Genomic DNA, 19,991 nt, shown 5'->3' with positions numbered 1-19,991 from the left:
AGGAGAGCCAGTGGTCTAAGTTCTAGTCCAAGTCTGAGTCAGAAGGCAGGAGAAGACCAGTGTTCCGGCTAGAAGACAGTCAGGCAGAGAGAGTGAATTCTCTTAGTCTTTTTGTTCCATTCAGGCCTTCAACTGATTGATCGAGGCTCACGCACATTGGGGAGGGCAATCTGTTTACTCAGTGTACAGATTCAAATGTTAGTCTCATCCAGAAACACCTAGAATAATACATAACCAAATATCTTGGCAGCCCATGGTCCAGTCAAGTTGACACACAAAATTAATCACAATAAAGAAGGCTTGTTGACAGATCATCACTTTATTCAGACTTGGTTATGCCAGGCATTGTGCCATGTGCAGAAGCAGCTGCAGCTCTGTCCTGAAAGAGCTCACAGCCCAGAAGGGGAAATGGGGACCAGTTTGGAGCCAACTAGTAAAGTAACCTGTGTGAAATGCAAACGATTTTGGACTGTTTTGTGTAGTCAGTGGGGATCCATTGGCAATTTTAAAACATGAAAGTGACATGATCAGATTTATGCTTCAGAAAGGTCACCTTGATGCCTTGTGGAGAATGACTGGGAGACATAGAGAGGCTCACAGTGAGTTGTCTTACATCAGTGTAACAACCTGGGATGCTTGTTAAAAATGCAGATTCCCCCCTTCCCCGTCCAGAGCCGTTATATCAGAATCTTTGGGAGTAGGATAATAGAACTTGCATTGTAAACAGGAACCCTGGATGATTCATATGCACTCTAAAAATTGAGAATCTACTGCATGGGAACCCTTTAGGTAGTTGTTCTACTCTTAATGAGTAATGATGATAGGAATTTGAGGTAGATTTTGGAGGGAGGATTGGCAAGAATTGATGACAAGTGGGTGTGGCTGGAAAAGGTTGACAGGTGTTTGTAGTTTGGGTGACATATGACACACACACAATTTTAAAAACTACTTGTGCTTATGCCTAACAGCCTATGCTAATTATTGCCCTTTAATATGTCGTCATAACTATGTTCTTGTAGGCATTTTAAAATTTAATGTAAGATTTTGTTTGGTAAAAAATGGAAATGGGTTTTTATTTGCTCTTATGATGATCTCGGTTTTTATTTTACTTAGAATAGTTTATCTTCCAGGATAAATAGTCAACAGTTGGCTATTATTAAAATAGTATAGAACATGAATCCATTTAGAAGAAAGAAGAGTCCCATTTTGAGAGTTTACAAATCTGGGTTTTTTTTTATGTTTGTGTTTTAGTTAGTAGAGTTCTTATTTCATTAAACCAGGAAAATATATTAATGAGGCTAGAGATTTGCCTCTGCTTGTCTTTGGCTAGAATGTTTCCCTTTTTTTCCTAAATATTTTGTTGTTAGGCACATTGAGAAAAGAGATTGGCGACCCTGTACCAAAGTTTGGGAAGTAAAAAGGAAGTAAGAATTTAGCCAGCATTTTAGGGAGCTTAGAGGCACTAAAATTTATTAGAAAAAGACTCATAAATTGTGGTTTTTTATAGCTAGAGAGTGTAGAACATACCAGCCATAAAGGAAGTGTTTTATTTGAGACAAAAGTAGTATTTAGGCTTTTAAAAGCATTTTTTTCTACGTCACTTGATACATTGACCCACTAGACGGCTCTTCAGAATGGAATAGAGAATACCAGAAGAAACCTTGGTTCTCTGATTCTGACATTATTGCCTGTATAATTGACTAATTGAATAATGTTGTCAGTTCTCGTTGTATTGTAACATTCAGAAGTGAATTTGTGTAGATTAAATGGAAAGTGTTGTAGCAAGTACTTTTTAAATGAGAAATGGTTTAAGAGGTTTCATGTTGCATGGTGACACTGTTGGTTGTGTGTGGCTGCTTGCAGTTTCTTGCTGGGAAAGATTCTGACTCAGCAAGCTAGAGTGCCTGGATCTATTCAGTGAGTGGCTGTAGAATGTGAGGGGTGGCTGCCTGTGTTTGCATGTTAGTTGTCCCTATTTTCAACTGTTGTTATTATTTTATTGCTATTATTACATTCACAACCCACACATTTTTAGCTTATTAGAAATCTATTAATTCTTACCATGTCTTTTATGTGAAACATGATTCCCTATCTTGAATCTTTGTCATCAAAGTAAGATTTGACTTTTAATTGGAGATTTTCCTGCAGGAGAGAATTTCAGCTTTGGACTTCTCAGTCTAATTTTTCTTTTTTTTTCACTTTCCACCTTCCAGAGACCCAAAGGAATGCAATTTGCAATATTGCAAAACAAAAATATTCTGCCCTCTGGGTAATTTTTGGTCAATGGAAAAAAAAAGTGTGTGTGTGTATATTTATATTCAGAATATACTCCATTATTAATGTGATAAATCTTTTAACTTAGGGAAGGGAGAACAGAGTGTTCTTACTGTACAAGTAAGTTAACAGATTTTGGTGCAGTGAAATAATTTGGTGCAGAATAAAATATTCTTCCATGGAGATCCAGATTCATGGCAGTTAGAATTCAAGTCTGCAGCAGACATAAAATAGCTGGTGTGAAGGAACCCCATCTTATTATTCAGTTCTAAAATACAAACTGGGATCTAGACTTTTTCTAGGTATTTCACTTTATTAAATAGCTTTTGGGTTGAGATAATGGTGCTATAATTTTCTCACTTTGTAGCAGAGTCCCTTGGCCTACCGGTTGTGTCATATCATTTTATGTTGTGGTAGACGAAAGCATTGCAGCTCCAAGAGGCCAAGGCCGTGCAGTGAGTTAGGGATTGAGCTCTTGCTGTGTTTCAGGGCTTCTGATTTCCAGTTTAAGGTTCTCACTGTTTGATCCCACCAGTGTGCACTGACTGGGTCAGAGGGAGTTGTTCCAAAAGTTGTTTTTTAATGGGAGAGAATAGAGGGGAAAGGACACTCGTGTGTCTTGCAAGAGTGAGCCTGATCAAGCTTTTGGTGTCAACATCTGTCGTTAACCCTTAATTAAAAGCTATTTACACAGCTTAGTAGGGAATTGTCCTTCACCTGTACTTGCTACAAAGCATAAGAGAAACCAAGCTTTCTTTGCCACAGGTTGGGAACCTATGACTCTCATAAATTACTGAATTCTGTTCTAAATTAGGAAACAGGGAGGTTTATTCCATCAACTTTATTCTCTAGACAATATTCACTTCTTGTCTCCCTGGAACCAGTGTTGACTGAATAGGAATCTGTTTTTCTATTATCTCTGCTAATGGTGAAGAGCAGTGATGCAGATAATCAAAATAAAATGATTTATAACTGTCCTGCAGGTACAAGTGCTCTCAGGGACTAGTTAGTTCCTCATAGCATAGTAATGTCATTTGGAGCACAACGTAGATTGTTACATAATCAATAGTATTTTAATGAAGTTATTGTTTAAATTGTTGCTACTGTTATGAAACATGTATGGTAATCTGCAGACATATGAAGATTAGTGGTAAAAGAAGTATTGATTTTAAATGTTTGTATCATTTTTTAGACAGGTATGGAGGGTACACCTTGTTTTGTCAAGTGATGTATGATTCAAAAGTTGCCTATAAATAAATTTCTTATAATTTACTACCTTAAATGCTCAAGGAAAATGGTCTAAAATTTTTTGGTGTGGTGCTTTTTAAAGTGAGATATTTTTTAGTTAAAAATTTTTTTAAATTATAAATCTAGTTTAGTCTGTTCCTTACATTTTGGTATATAGAAACATTAATGTTCTCATTGATTTGGAGGGTTGGTTTTTAGTATGTTACAGACATTTTATATTTATTTAAACATTTTTTTTAAAACTATAGCTGTATGTTGATGTCTCATCTTGAAGAACCAAAAGTAACAGAAGATGAGGAACCACCCACAGAACAGGATAAGAGGAAAAAGATGGTAAGTTACAAAAGTAGCCTCTAAAAATTTGGGAGAACCATATAGCATCATCATATTCTGTAGGTTTGAAAATATCTGTTGGTCCATTCATCCATCCATCTAGCCATCTAGCCATCCTTTGTTGCAGAGTTAATATAGCTAACTGAGTTTTGAAATTTGGAGTGTACTTCTAAAACAGATAAATTGTACAGGAAGTTGAGTTTAACTCTTGATCTGAAATAATCGTTTCTTGTCTTAGCAGAGCAGAGGGTTTTACTCTTTTACATATAGAGAACGTGACCCTCAAACCTTATTTAAGTTGTAATGCTAATTCTTCTTTTTTGAGGAGATTTACTGAAATTGCTTCATTCTCTGTTATTTCATGGATCTTCACAATGAACTTTTTCTGAGATATATTACAGGCCTTTATAAAAATGCCTTTAAATTAACTGCTAAATTGTTTTGAAAACCATTCTCGCTACAGAAATCTGATAAGAAAAAGGAACAAAAAATAGGAAATATCTAAAATATCTTGCCTTTAGAATTATTTATGATCTTGAGTTTTTAAATACTTACTTTGATACATGAATATAAAATAGATACATAAATAAACTTTCCTCTCTTTTCTCTTGTAATCTCTTCAAGTCTCCTGGCCTCACCAGTTATTAACTTCATTATGCCTTCTTTCTTCCTTTTCAAAATGAGAACAATATCTGCCTCAAAAGTAAGATAAGTTAATTAATATATGAAATGGTCATAGGATAATGCTGAACATCTAGTAATTACTCTTAAGTGTTAGCTATCTGTACTATTTTAGTCTGCTCATGATAGTCAGTCCATGAATTAATCTCATTAGCCCTCAAGGGCTTCATTCTCAGGTATAGCTAACACTACACTGCGCTGACAGCCTTTTTTAAACCGTATTTGAGTTTAATCCATTTTACTTTGCTTTTATGCTAGATATCCTCTCTCTAGCAGCTAGTGTAGAGGAAAGGACAATATCCAAGAAATCATTAAGACCCGAATTCTAGTCCTGTTTGTGCTGTTAATTGTGACCTTGAGCAAGTCACCTTCTCTCTTGAAAGCTGTTATCTCATCTGAGAAATAAAGGGAGGGAATTGGATTAGTGGATTCCCCAGGACCTGTGAGCTGAAAAATGATTTGATTTTTTTTAGCTCTTAATATTATTCCTTTCCTTCCCCAATATATAATGTTCTAGTCAAGTATTCAATTGTGAGTATAACTCTGAAAGTATTTCTCCCCTGAAATGAGACTGCTAAGTGGTATCCTAAATACGTGGAAAATGTGTTTTCTTCACTTAGAGTGATGCTAGCCTTTTTGGTATAACCTAACAGTTTGTCTTTCCCCCACTTTCACCTCCACTTTTTTTTAAGCATTGATTATATCATTGGTGTTATAGAAAAATGTGATAACGTATTTCTTCATGAGATTCTGAACTTGTAAATGAATAATAGGTATTCTGCTTCCATTGAGTCATCAGCTTTTGTGCACACTTTTTAAACGTCATTTAGTCTGGTAGGTCTACCCTTAGCCAACTAATTTACCCAAATCTATTTTTCATTCTATATAGAATCCTCGGTAACATCAGGTAGTAGTAATTTTAATTCTAACTTTATTTTGAAGATAAGTGAAATGTTATCTCGAAGAGCAGTATAAGAACATAGTTTTAGAAATAACACTTAAAGTTCCTTGATTCAGTTTTGTGATCCTAAATTTTATTTGAGAGCTGGTTATCTTATCATTTTTGTTCTGATTATAGGTAGTATTGGTTTATAGAACAACCATTATTTTTCAGTTAAAGTTAGTCATCACAGTAGTTACTTGATGGTAGATTTATACTGTCATTTCGACCAAGATTCCCAATGCCTAAGGCTTAAATCTTGGTCTTATGCTGATGATACTACAGTGTTTATGATTAAAGCTGGGATTATGTGTTTTAGCATTGAATAAATCTAATTATGAAAATAGTGCTAATTTTTCAATAACTTTAAACAAACAAAATTAGTTTCACTCTATCTTCAGAGTTACAAGTATAAATTATGTATTTTCTTTCAGTAATTGTATCATCATTCTTTACTGTGATATCTTTAACATTAGAAATTTTTTGAGAACTATAAATGTGTTTTGGTTGTAATTTAAAAGGAAAGTCTTTGCTGGTAGATGATTATGAATTACTATTTAAAAGAAAAACCAATCCAGCATCAAAGATTTTTTTCATTTTAAACTGAAATTGTTTATTTACTAGGAAGAAAGGGTATAGCTGCTCAGTTTTAAGATTACAGAAATGAAGGTTTGATTTACGTACTGTCATTGTTGTATTCAAGTGCTCCCTAAAATGTAGTGTCTGCTCCTTTCATAGAGGACAGCACTGGTGGTTGTAATATAGAAAAGTGAATGATTAATGTTGTATCAAATGTGCCAAATAATTTTCCATAGGTTTATGAGAATTCTCTATATTTCATCTTAGGTAAGGATGAAATTTCTGTTCAAGAAAGCTGTTAAGCTGTCCAGACTTTTGATCTTGTCCTTTTTAATCCAGCTCCTCTCTATCCTGCAGTATCCATTTTGGGGAAGCTAACACTTACAAGATCGAATGCAGCTCCAGCATTTCACTTCATTTCTAAGTTCCCTCTCTGTCTGGTATACTCTGATAGTAGAAGGATAATTTCATAACCTTTTCTATAAAGAATTAAGGTTATGCAGTAACACTTTAAGTTGCTTATAATTTCTTTTCTTGTGACATGTGACTTACTAGGCATTTATCAGTTGTACTTTCCAAATTTAAGTTTCTGAGCATATTAATGCTTTCTGGTGACTTTATGGTACCTGCTAAGAAAGCGTTAATGAAACATTTGATATGGTAAGTAAAGCTGTGCTAATGAGGTATTTCTGATCATTCTTTTCTGTTACATATTTCTCAGTTTAAGCTCTAGAAATATTTTGATAATCTGCTTCTATAAATAATAATCTAGTTTTATATACTTATTAGATGCTTTAATTGATATGGCAATATAAATAATTTTAAACTTTAATAAAACTACACTAACTTCTCATTTATTTGTACTGGTAGAAGTACTAGCACAAATAATGGTCTATCTAAACATCATTTATATGCTTTGAAGTATACCTTATATATATATAACCTTGTCTATTTTTCCAAAGCATTTTTTAGGATCTCGTCTTATTTACCGCCATAATAGTTTTATGGCCAGATACAGATGAGAAAAGCAAGGCACAGAGAAGTTACTCCTTGGCTTAGAGTTACAGATTTAAGTAAAGATCAAGATTAGAACCGAGCTTTCTTGCCTCCTAGGCTAGTGCAGTCTCTGCAATTTTAATTTCTAAAATTTCTGTAGCTTTTCTAGAATATTTCGAGGAATCCCACAAACTGCAGAATGTATAGGGCCCTACATGTTTGGGGGGAAAATACACCACCTTATAACACAGCTCAGCTACCACAAGTCAGTGGAATTGGAATTAGAGCTGTGGAGTAAGTATAGTTTGTCATGGCCTTGTGATAGACATGGCTAAGAAACAAGTAGTTTATTATTTTGTGGGTTTGCCTTACTTTAATAATTAAATTTAGTTTGCAGTTATTTAACAAACTATAACTGAGAGCTGGAGAAATGACCTTGAATGATAAATGACAAAACTTTGAATGACCTTCAGTGACAAAGACGAGGGAGAATGTTAATGATAATTCACAAAGATGGTAATCTTTTTGTGAATAACGTTGAGGATTTATTATATTTAAGTTTAAGTATTTAAGTTTTAAGTATTTTATGTACTTACTGAGTGCCTGTTACATGCCAGACACTTGGCATTAAGGATATGGCAGTGAACAAAACAGATAAAGCCCCAGTGGAATGGAGCTTACAGTCTAAAGAAATTATATATGTGTGTATAACAAAGTCGTGCAGTGTTAAGCTTATGAAGATTTAGATTAAGTAATAAATACCGCCATAGTTTTCTAAGTTTGTAGCATGTTCATAAAATTTGGAAGTTTTATATATATTGGTACTAGAAATATTTTTTTACTGCATTTTAATAAATCAATTAAAGAGTGTAGCTGGAGTTTGCCCCTCTCAATTCAGTGACAATAACTTCTCTTTTTCTAGTGTTTTGCATCTTCGCCAGCCTTCTATTTGACTTATTTTTTTCAGTAGAAATAGGATTTTGGGAACTGTTTTAACAGTTAGCAAGATCATTTATAGTTGCAATGAATTTGATCTATTTTTCATCTTTCATATAAACATATGAGAATATATCTTAATGTAGTTCAGAAGAAAAATTTAGAACTATCTTATATCTAGTACATGAATATAAAATATTTTTCCATTGTCTATCTCAAGAGGTAGATTAGAATTGAAAACATTTATGGCATATTACAAACTACTGAAAATGTAATTTTAACATGTTGTACTTTACTTTTAAGTGGCAGTTCAGCAGGTGAGCTCTGCAGGTGAATTTTCACTGGTTTATAATAAAGTCTTTAGCTTTTGATAGGCTCAAATATTTATATGGCTATCAGAGTTTTAAATTTTAACTTGCACTTTATATAGGGCAGACAGTTTGCAGCCTAACTGAGCTAGATTTTGAATGCAACTAGTTATGCGTAGGCTGTGGCAGCAGCAAACTTGGCGTCACAGTCTTCTGCTTTGGCAATAGCATGTCTAAGCAAATTGATTGTATGTTAGGTTAGGTTGCATTTTATTTGATAAATTCATAGCCAGATCCCAAGTCTCATGGCAAATATAATAAATTCTGAGCATGCCTTGTGCTTTGCCTTAAAGTGAATATTGTCTCCTATGCTGCTATTGCCAAATATAGCACTGGATCAGGGAGGGACAAAAGTGCTGCATTTTGGGATGAAATTGTCTGAAAATCTGAGCCTACAGGTAGCTAACATCTTCCCTTTCTGAGAGCAGTTAGACTGCCTCCCCCTCCCCCTCCTTTCTCCCCCTTCCCCATCTCCTTCTCTCATCAACTCTCCCTGAAAACTTTTATTTGCCTAACTTTTAAATCCAGCAGCTTTCCTCCAACTTTACTTAGTAGAATTTAGAATACACTGTCAAGAGGGAAAGTTACCCTATTATCAGTTGAAAATATTCTGTAGTGTTGTTTTGTAAACTTTTAGTCCAAATATAATATTGTCATCAGGGCACCTATGGTAGCGGTTTGGGGTGGGAAGTTGTAAATTCTCCCTGAATGATTTTGATCGCTGAGAACCAGTAGGATGATTCTTCTGCCTGCTCCCATTTGCCTCTGGAAAAATTTAACTGAACTAGTAGAAAGAATTGAATTTAGTTGTAACTAATAAGGTAGTGTGTTTTTCTTAAATATCAATAATTTTGAAATTCATGCACAAAAGGCATTTTTATTTTACAAATAGTAATATGAGATTAATCCATCATCTTATTGGTGGTTTCTGAACTGCCTTTTGAGAATCTTCGCCTCATCACATTCAGTAATCAAGGTAAATTATAGAATTGTTGAAAATACTCTTTAGTCTTCAGCTTGCATGCAATGTCACACTGGTTATGAGTTTAGAGACCTTTCTTATTGCTTTTTCTCAACTTGCCCAGTTCCATTACATTTTTCACCTCTACTCTCATGCTACATCTTGACCTCGTCCAAAATCCTGAGTGCTAATGTATTTCTCTCTCATCACAACCTCTCCTTCCTTACTAACCATTCCTTTTTTCCTGGTAAATCTGTCTTGTACCTTTATCTGGAGCCCCAGAATATGTCCTTATTTTCACAATCACTTTCCTCTCTTATTACCTAGATTTCACTGTTTCTTTGTTGTTTTTACCTTTGGACAAACCATAGCCTTTGCCTCCCCACTTCAGACCTACTTGATTTCTTAGCCTGGGAGTTAGGCATACATATTTCTTAAAAGCTCCACATGTTATTTTGGTGTACAGCTAGGGCTGAGAACAACTACAATAAGAATTAAACTCCTTGACCATGTTTACAGACCTCTACAGTCTGATTCCAACCAGCCTTTTCATCCTTGTCTTCCATCATCCCCCCCCGCCCCCCGCCCCGTCTCCTAAACCAGACGACTTGTCTTCACACGTATCAGATGTTTCCTGCCTCTGTTACAGAGCCCAAACTAGTTCTTCCACCTGGAGTAGCCTCTTTATCCTTTCTCTCCACTCAGCTTACTCATTTGCCGTTTTTCTCATGAGGCATCCTCTCCCTCACTGATCACCCTTCCCACCCATGCCCAGTTACAGAAGTAATCTCTCCCTCTCCTGGACTTACGTAGCATCTTCTCTGTATGTTTTCACTGCCTGTACCACCTTCTGTTTTATGTAACCTAGCAACTCAAATCTACTGTGATCTCCTTGAGATTAGGAACCATGTCTCATTTATCTTTGAATATATAGCTGAATAGAGCTTCAGACAGTGATATGCAAATAGGATTCAGTAAAACTTTGTTCAATAAAAATTTCTTGTGTTACATTTTAGTGTTTCTTTAAATATGGGTATTCTTTTTCATTTATAATTTTCAAAGCGCCTTAAAAAATCTGTTAGCCAGTAGTATATACAAGCAGACAACTGAACTTTTTTCTCTGTTTTACCTTTCAATTGGAGATTCACTCTAGAAGGTACCACTATTTTCTTTGGGTCCTTGGATAGGTGTATTCAAATTGGTGAGTGTTGTGTCATTGGATCTGTTTCCCTCTAACTTAAGACTACAGAATTCTCTCCTCCTTCCATTTTCAAAACAAACCAGGATTCACTACTTTTTTCCTCATCTTGAAGCTTGTTAATACCAGTGGGAAAGTAAAATAGCACCACACAGGCATAATTTTCTTAGTTGACTTTGTAGCTGATCAGTCCTAGCAGGATCTATCCTGCTTCTCCTAGTCAATGATATTGACAGTCTTTATATAGAATCAAGGAAACACTACAGAATACTGTTAATGTTAACCTGATTATTCAGTGAAGTTGTTACATGTGGATTTTAGTTTTCTATTTTCAAGCTTTTTGTTCTTTGACAGTGCAACCTATAGGTCGTCTTTCTTGTAAAAACTGAATTTATATTCTGTAAGCAAAGCAATATTTTGAGTGAATGGCAATATTTAGTATTAATTGGTGTAAGTAATTAGTATAAGTGCTAAAAATAATGTGATACATAGAAATGAGATTTTAAGATTGTGTATATTTATATCACACCTATTCTCAAAAAAAATGTTTCAATGTATATAAGTATCAGTGCTTAAAAATAAGGTTGTACTTAATAACAATGTATAAATGAAGACTTGGGAAAATGTCAAGTGTATATTTGGGTTTGGGGGCATCCAGGGACACTAGTGTCAGGACCATTCACTGAGAAGGTCTAGGAGGTAAATATTAGGATCAGTGGTGCACTTATTTAGGCAGAAATTCTTACCTGGGATTCAGTCTGTGGATTGATTTCTGGAGGAGGTTTATACACACTTTGAGACTTTATGCTGGTTTGAGGGAGGATGTACATTTTGGGGGAGAGGGTATATATACCTTTTATGAGGTTTTTGGGGGGTTCACAAAAGATTAATTCAAAATAATCTCTTGACTATTCCAGCACTCTCTCCCATAGGGTTTAGGTATACGTCTTTGGTGTTTCACACTGTGTTGTCTCCTCATCCTAGTTCTCCTTCACTTAGCTTTACTTGGCCCATCAGCCTTATGTGTCTTGAGTAGTGAGTGAACACTGAAGCACTTAGAACCAAATCTTTTTAAAATCTGTCCAATGGATTATACATAGACAATGGTTCAGTACTACTAGGCAAATGAAATGTAGGCTGCAGAGAGGAATAGTAAAATTGGGCCGAGGGCCCCAGGGAGACAGAGGTGTAGTGCCCAAAGATAAGAGAAGCTTGGATTCATTCTTGTTGCCTTTTTTTTTTTTTTCAATTTACTTGAGAATTATTCTTGTATATCATTCATGTTTTCCATAGCAAGATTACTTGTTTTTCACATGCCACTCTTTCCAAAGATTCTGTTACCAAAGATTTCTTTCCTCTTACCTCTCTGGCCTAAAAGTAGGAGAATGACTCTCAGGTTAATTCACATTTTATCTAGTTTATTGAACCAATAATAAAGTATCCATTCAGCAAGCATTTATTGCGCTGTATGCCAGGTACAATGCTAGATGTGCGCTGGCTGTGTAGAGATGATAGAAAGAGTTGAAGATGGAATGGGGAGGGGAAATGAAGGAGAGAAGCCTTTCCCTACATCAGGTATACTTTAGACAAGAGATATAATTTCCTTTGTGTTGTGAGACTGTGAATTTCTTAAATTAGAGTTGTCTCTGACAAAGGTGGAGATGCAGGGATTGAAATGATCCTTCCACCTGAAATAACTGGAAAACCAGACAAAATACAGGAGACAACATTTTTTAAGATATTGAGATCAGAATACGAAGGATAGTGATCCCTGAGAAACAGAAAACACACACGATGAGCCCTCTGATTGCCACAGCTTACTGCCTGGAGAGAGTCCAGGGAGTGGTGGAGGGAGCTCAGTGGGCTCTCTGACTTGAGGAGATGGAGCTGGAAGTCTGAGGATGCCAAAGTGGCTTGAGTTACCAGAGAAGAGGGAGCTGGTCACATAGAACTCTGGAGATCTTCAGAGGGTCCCCTGTGAGTCCTCAGTTGAGTACTAATCAGCACATACAGTGCAGAAGTGACCCAAGGCCAGAGAAAGACCCTCCAGAAAGGCTTATTAGGGGGACAACATTCTGAGCTGACAGAGAGCCGGGAGAAGTCCCTGTTGTCAGAGTGGAAACCTCAGAGTTCACAGTGTTGGTAGAGGACTCAGAGTGTGTTACCTCTTGTACTGGAGCAAAATTCACCCTAGATTAGGTATTGCTCTGACCCTGCCAAACAAAGCTTAAAAGCAAAATCTGAAAGGATCAAACTGTTTCCAAGCAAAGTAACCACATCATAGAACAAAGCTCAAGACTATAGAAATATAAAAATTTCTAACACCCAACAGGGCAAAATTTACAATGCCTGCATCCAATAAAAGCCTACAGGCATGTGAAGAAGCATGAAAATATGATCCATGCTTAGGGGGAAAAAATCAATCAATTAAAACTACCCAAGAAAAGATACATATGGTAGAATTGGTAGAAAAGATCAGTAAAACAATTTTTATTACTGTGTTCTCTATGTTAAGAAGCTTGAGGAAAGATTGAGCATCTTAAGTAGAGACATGGAAGATATTTTTAAAAGATTTGAATCAAACATCCAGGGATTAAAAACTACAATATCTGCTGGGATTAATGTACATTAGGTATTATAGACAGGTAAGTAATGTAGGCAGAAGAAAAGATTAATGAACTTGAAGACATAGCATTAGAAACTATCCAAAATGAAACAAAAAATGATTGGGGTGGGGCGGGAGAAGAACCATAGGACACCTTGAAGCAGCCTAATATGCAAGTAGTTGAAGTCTCCAAATGGGAGAAGAGAGAACAAAAGAAATATTTGAAGAAATAATGTCCAAAATGTTTCCAACTTGGGTGAAATCTTTGAACTCACAGATCCGAGAAACTCAGAGAACCCAAGCACGCAAAACAAGACTACATCAAGACACATCATAATCAAATTGCTACTTAAATCCAGTGTTTAAGAGAAAATCTTAAAGCAGGGAAGAAAAAAGACCCATTATATAGAGAGGAAAAGAGCTAAGAATGATAGCAAACTCGTCATCAGAAACAATGCAGGCATGCCGACAGCAGAGCAGCATCTTTAAACAATCGCAAAAAAAAACCTGTTCCTCTTATTTTTGCATTAGTAAAATAATCTTTTGGAATAAATTTTTACTATTGAAAATAATTGTTTTATTTAATCCTTATTTAATTCGTAAAGTTTTCAAATTTTATTTTGATGATAATGGAAGATATCATCCTGTCTTCTAGTTTTTCTTTACTTGGCAACAATGTGAAATATTTACAAAGGAGTCACATAATCCCTTATAGTATCATAGATGACTCCTGTAAACGTATACTAATTGTCAGATTTAGCTTATAATATTATTGGATATTTTTTATGCTGCTTGAATGAAACTACAAAAATGTAGGCTTGAATACTTCATAATCATTAACATAGAAGTACTTATGTTTGTTAGTTTATGTCTTGCCATCTGATTGTTTTTTTTCCCTTTCAAAATTGCTGAGATGATTTGTTTTTTCTTCAGCCATTGATACATAGTGATCTTTAAATTTAATAGACTGATAATAGGAAAAAGCCAGCCTATTCAGAAGCTGGGTTGTTAACAAGAAACTTAGGTAGATCCAAATTGTTCATTGTGAATGTTTTTATTGAAATCTAATAAAACCGTTATAAGTAGATAAAGTTTGTCTTTGTTCCTCTCCTCCTAGAAATCTTTAAAACTTAATTCTTAAACTTTAGTATAAAATAATAGTTTGAGAAACAGTGATTACAAATTATTGCTTCTCATTTTGCAAAGAAAGCAATTGTACTATTAAAGTAATTTTTATCCATGTCACTTATTTGCTTTCACTTATATGTTGGTTGTCGCTTAACATATTTTCATCCAAATCTGATTGTCTTAAGGCCCAATATATTAAAAATGTGTGCAAACCCTACACCCCTCCATTCTCTTACAAGCAGTTCTCTGTTTACTCTCAGTCAAGTACCAAATAATCCTGCTGTGGCAGTTACACAACTGCTTCTCTGGACCTCCACACAATGGCATAGAGGAGCAGCTTCAAAATGAACAGTTTTTCTTTAGTATTTGTTCCACATACAATTTTGAATGCTCACCATGTGCAAAGCATTGATCTTTATAATCAGTATTTCCTCTGCTAGTGGGTATGTCTGCCTACGGAATTTATTTTCTGATGTATATTAATCAATAATACATACTCTTTAAAAATATTCAATATCATTAGCTTATTACAAAGCCAATTTCTTAAAATGGGCGATTTACTTGGTTTTCTCTATGCTTTGCTCAGATTCTACCTTCATCTCTAAGTTTGACTGACTCTTATACTGCTGTTAGTACATCCTTATCTTCATTTCCAGGTGAGGCAGAAACATAGAAGTCTGTCCTAGGACACATAACTTTGCCTAAGGCTGGCTGTATAAAAAATAATAAATATTTCAAAGTTGTAGATTGAACATAGCTTTCCTTACAAGTGAGACTTTCAAAATCAATGTTAAATTTACCCTATATTGTAGAAATACACTATTGCAATGAGTAATTCAGCTCTTACAAACTGATGAGTTGCAAGTGACATTAAAACAATCCAAGAGGTTAGGAAATAATGAACGAAATAATCCAACGGAGTGTAATAAAGACACAAATTGATAACCCGTCATCCTCCTGAGATAGCATTTCTTCCTATGATAGAGCTAAACTGTTAATCAAAAAATAGTGTGAGATCCAGAGGTTAAGATCCTTCACAGTAGGCTACATAATAGTAATCAAACTTGAAAAGAAAATTCTGTTGAAAATGACCTTGGAACTAAATAAAGTGATGGCTTCTGAGTTTTTGCTTTTAGTTGAGATTTCAGGTTAATTGCGTGGTGACATCAGTATTGTTCTTGAGTATTACCAAGCAGGCAGCCTCGTTATTTCTTCATTATTTACCTGAATTGATACTAAAAACCTTAATCAGGAAGAGTTCAGTAACTTCACCACTGTTCACTTCATGTTTATGAATGAAGAATATGGTCTAGTTTGGGAGAACTTATTTTTAGTAACTTAGGTAACATTCCAGTGAACATTATTAGGCTGTCTTCTTCTTTTTTCTGTGTGTGTGTGTGTGTGTGTGGAAGATCAGCCCTAAGCTTACATCCATGCTAGTCCTCCTCCTTTGCTGAGGAAGACCGGCTCTGAGCTAACATCTATTGCCAATCCCCCTCCTTCCCCCCACCCAAAGCCCCAGTAGATAGCTGTATGTCATAGTTGCACATCCTTCTAGTTGCTGTATGTGGGATGTGGCCTCAGCATGGCCAGAGAAGCAGTGCGTCGGTGTGCGCCCGGGATCCGAACCCGGGCCGCCAGTAGCGGAGCGTGCGCACTTAACCGCTAAGCCACTGAGCCAGCCCTATTAGGTTGTCTTCTTAGCAGTTTTTCCTACTTTCGTTCCTGCTTTTCCCTTCTGCTTATTTTTTTTTCTCAAACAGTAATGCTAATTGCATTTTTATAAGGAGGCTATCTTTTTTTTTTTTTTTCCTGCTTGAGAAATATTTGCCCTGAGCTAACATCTGTGCCAGATGTGGGTTGCTGCCATGGCATGGCTTGACGAGTGGTGTAGGTCCGCGCCCAGGATCCGAAACCAGCGAAACCCGGGCCGCTGAAGTGGAGCGTGTGAACTTAACCACTTCGCCACCCGGGGCGGCCCCAGGAGCCTGTCTTTTAAGGGAGGGGAAATTAAGGAGCCTTCTCGAAGAATTGTTTTACACAAGAAGTTCCTATTTTGAAGAGATTTTTTAAAATTATAAAAGTAACCTATATTAATTTAAAAAATATGGAATTATTGTATTATGTGGAATACCTTTTCCCCAAACTAGCCTTTCCTAACATTATATCTATCTTTCCAAACATATTATTTATGTATATAAACATCAGTATATAGTTCACAAATTAGAAATACTATACATTCTATTTTGCTACTTGATTCCTCTTAAATGTAGTAAATACATGAGCACGTACATAAATTTAGATTCACATAATTTCTTTTAATAGCTGCGTATGATGACATTCCATTGAATGGATCTCCATCCCTTGCATCTCTTGAGCAGCAGTTCTTAAGGCGTAGTCCAGAGACAACTGGGGGTTCCTGAAACCCTTTCAAGAGTATTATTATTTCGTAATAATACTAAGATATTATTTTCCTTTTCATTGTGTGAACATTTCCACCTGTGGTGCAAAAGCAATGTTTGATACCCAATGGTGGGTATAACTGCTGGCGCTTCAACATCACTAAGGGCAGTGGCAGCAAACTACACTAGTAGTCATCATATTCTTCTCTACCGTATATTTGCAGTGTTTTGCTTTTTAAAGCCAATTTCATTTAAGAATGTCCTTGATGAAGTAGTACAAATTATTTATTTTATTAAATCTCCACTCTTGAGTACACATCTTTTAAATATTTTCTATGTCAAAATGAGAATATTCTCTTTAACAGTGGTTGTCTTGAGGAAAAGTACTTTTGTGATTGAGTTGTGAGCTGAATTAACTGCCTTTTTCATGCAACACTGTTTGAACATGGAAGAACAACTGACAGATAAACATGGTTATTCACACTTGGGTATTTGGCATACGTTTTCTTGAAAGCAAGCCTGTCACTTCAAGAAAAACAACTAACAGTTTAAGTTTATATGCCCAGTGGTGGTACGTGGGTTATCCCATATCATGGACAATATGGCAGTTAAAAAGCAATAACTTGCTGTTTAATGTACTTTCTCTAATTCTAAGTGAGGCTGAGTATTTTTCAAATGTTTATAGCTCATTTATATTCCTTTGTTTGATGAATGGCTTGTTCACATGTTTTTTCCCCCATTTTTCTATTAGAAATTTTATTTGGTTGCTTGTTTTTTGCTTTTAAATAAGAGTTCTATGACAGATTATATTTTCCAAGAATGGCCATAATAATATCTCCCGTTCCACATGCTATTTGTACAACATGACTTTGACCCTCTTTCTCATTCAGAGGTTGCGTCTATATTTCCTCTCTTTGAAGTTGGTCAGGCTTGCTGATGCTTTACGAATTCCAAGTCTAGATCATAAGATAAGGCTTCCACCTTCTCTAGGGGCACTTATTTTTGGAATCTATCCACCATGCTGTAAGGAAGCCCAAGCATCCACAAGGAGACTGTAGGTCTTATTTTTCCAGCTGGGGTCCCAGATAACAGCCAGCCTGAACTGCTGGACACACGAATGAGTGACTCTTCAGATGATTCCAGCCCCAAGATGGCTTGAATTGTCTCCAGCCTTCAGGTCTTCTCAGCTGAAGCCCTACAGATCAAGGAGCAGAGGTAATCCATCCTCACCCTGCACTTAAGAATTCCGGATCCACAGGATCCATTAACAATAAAAAACCGTTGTTATTTTATGCCACGTAGTTTGGAGCAGTTTGTTGGCAGCAATCAATAACCTGAACAAGCTCTTTATAGATTAAAGAAATCAGCCTTTAATCTTTCATCTGTGTTTCCTTCAATTTTTTTTTTTTTTTTTTTTTTAAAACAGGAACAAAGTTAAGTTTATTAGCTTGTTGCTGTAAGAGAGAATGCACACATTGGAGAACCATGGGGATGTGTCACAATGGGTAAATCAAGGAAGAGTTTTATAGGATTTAGGGAGCTAGAGTTAGTCCTAGAATGGTCTTGTCAGGGCTTGGTCAGAATTTGTAAACCAGTCAAGTTGCTGGGACAGTCACTGGTCTTATCTTTAACACACAAGTCCATGCAGTTACCATTGGATCAGTTTGTCAGTTGTCGTGTCTTGGAACGTGTGGATCTAAATGAGCTGTGTTAAAAGAGTGAGGCTTTAGATGGCTTGTCTTACATGTCATGGGTTAGCATAGTTTTCCTGTTTTGTGAGTCCTGGTACAGTTTTGCAAATTGTGGTCTGTTCTTCAATTCCCAGATACCCCCTCACAGCTATCAGCGGGGCTTTTTTTTTTCTCTCCACGCCATCAGACTCCTTTTTGAAAGATGAACTGCTATCTTCTGGGGATGTGATCAATCCAGATATGTACTGCTATTTGAGAGCTCATTATCGTGTATTGAGTTTTCAGTGGTGGTAGTTTTCATCTCTTTAATCATCAGTAATTTGTTTTTGACTTTGTTTTCTCACTTTTCGTTTGTTGCCTCTGGTTTTATTGCATGCTTGGAATGGCTACTCCACTCTTAAGAATGTAATTTCTCTTGTTTATATGGGTTTATTTCATTTAACCAACTAGACTTTTTTTGATAAAGGAGTGAAGTAGAGTGTCAACTTTTTTTTGTTGTTGTATAGCTAGCCTCTGTCACAAAACCAGTCAGTAGCCTGTCTTTTCTCTACTATTTTGAAATGCTACCTTTATCAGATACTACATTGGCAGATTTGCCTGGATTTATTTTAGAACTTCAGATTGTAGTCTTGACCTGCCTATTTTAGTTACTATAGCCTAACAGTGTAGTTTAATACTCGTTAATGATGTTTCTGAGGATATTTTACTTGAAAATTAAGCATTATATAATTTTTAAGATAGCCCGAGAGCACTTAGTAAAGAATTGTTAAAAATGTCAGTCTAAAATGGGAAAGATTGGGCCAGCCCGGTGGCACAAGCAGTTAAGTGCGCACGCTCTGCTGCAGAGGCCTGGGGTTCACCAGTTGGGATCCTGGGCACGCACCAACGCACTGCTTGTCAGGCCATGTTGTAGTGGCGTCCCATATAAAGTGGAGGAAGGCAGGCATGGATGTTAGCCCATTGCCAATCTTCCTCAGCAAAAAGAGGATTGGCAGATGTTAGCTCAGGGCCGATCTTCCTCACAAAAAAAAAATAAAATGGGAAAGATTTATGCTTACTGCAAAACAGCAAAAACAGTATTGTTTGAAAGTCAGAGGCATAAGACTTGGGCTATTTTAATGCTACAAATTACAGGTTTATTTTCCTTTTAGGAATTTCTTAGATCAAGCTAATACTCTAGCTTGTTCTTTTGAGCCGTGCACTGAAAGCAATTGCTTCTTTGTGGTCTCAGCCTAACTGTATGGTATGAATAAAGACATAGCTTATATCAAATGCTAAGGTGTACTGCCATGATTCAGTCAAATGAAAATATGAGACTATGTCCATTTACATTAATTTAAAACCACTAAAAATAGTTTAATTCTCCTGTATACAGTGATATGTTCACAAATAGTCTCCTGAAAGGGGATTTATTAAGGAGTTTACAAATTGAATAGTTTGGATTTTATTATATCCTAGCCACTTTAATTCATTTTTACATGAACCCTAGCAAGGTGAAGTGATCTATGACAGACATTAAAGCAGCATTGTACAGTTTTATACTTATTTTGTATCTCACATGTGATAGTGTATGTGAAGATCATGTAAATAAGTCATCTGGTTTTTCTGGAACTGTCCCTTTGAAATAAAGTACCATAAAATAAAGCAGTTA

General features: G+C 35.9%; 1 protein-coding gene across 2 annotated transcripts in view; it reads left to right on the top strand.

The window, feature by feature from the left end:
- Window positions 1–19,991, top strand: part of IPO11 (importin 11) — a 221,535-nt gene that overhangs the window by 176,522 nt on the left and 25,022 nt on the right. For both annotated transcript variants that reach the window (XM_058564010.1, XM_058564008.1), the window contains one exon: window positions 3,771–3,855. In XM_058564010.1, coding sequence (XP_058419993.1) covers window positions 3,771–3,855 — 85 coding nt within the window. The remainder of the gene's footprint in view (window positions 1–3,770; window positions 3,856–19,991) is intronic.

The sequence above is a fragment of the Diceros bicornis genome, chromosome 20 (genome assembly GCF_020826845.1).
Source record: "Diceros bicornis minor isolate mBicDic1 chromosome 20, mDicBic1.mat.cur, whole genome shotgun sequence".
Classification (NCBI taxonomy): domain Eukaryota; kingdom Metazoa; phylum Chordata; class Mammalia; order Perissodactyla; family Rhinocerotidae; genus Diceros; species Diceros bicornis.
This window is presented reverse-complemented; position numbering and strand designations above follow the sequence as displayed.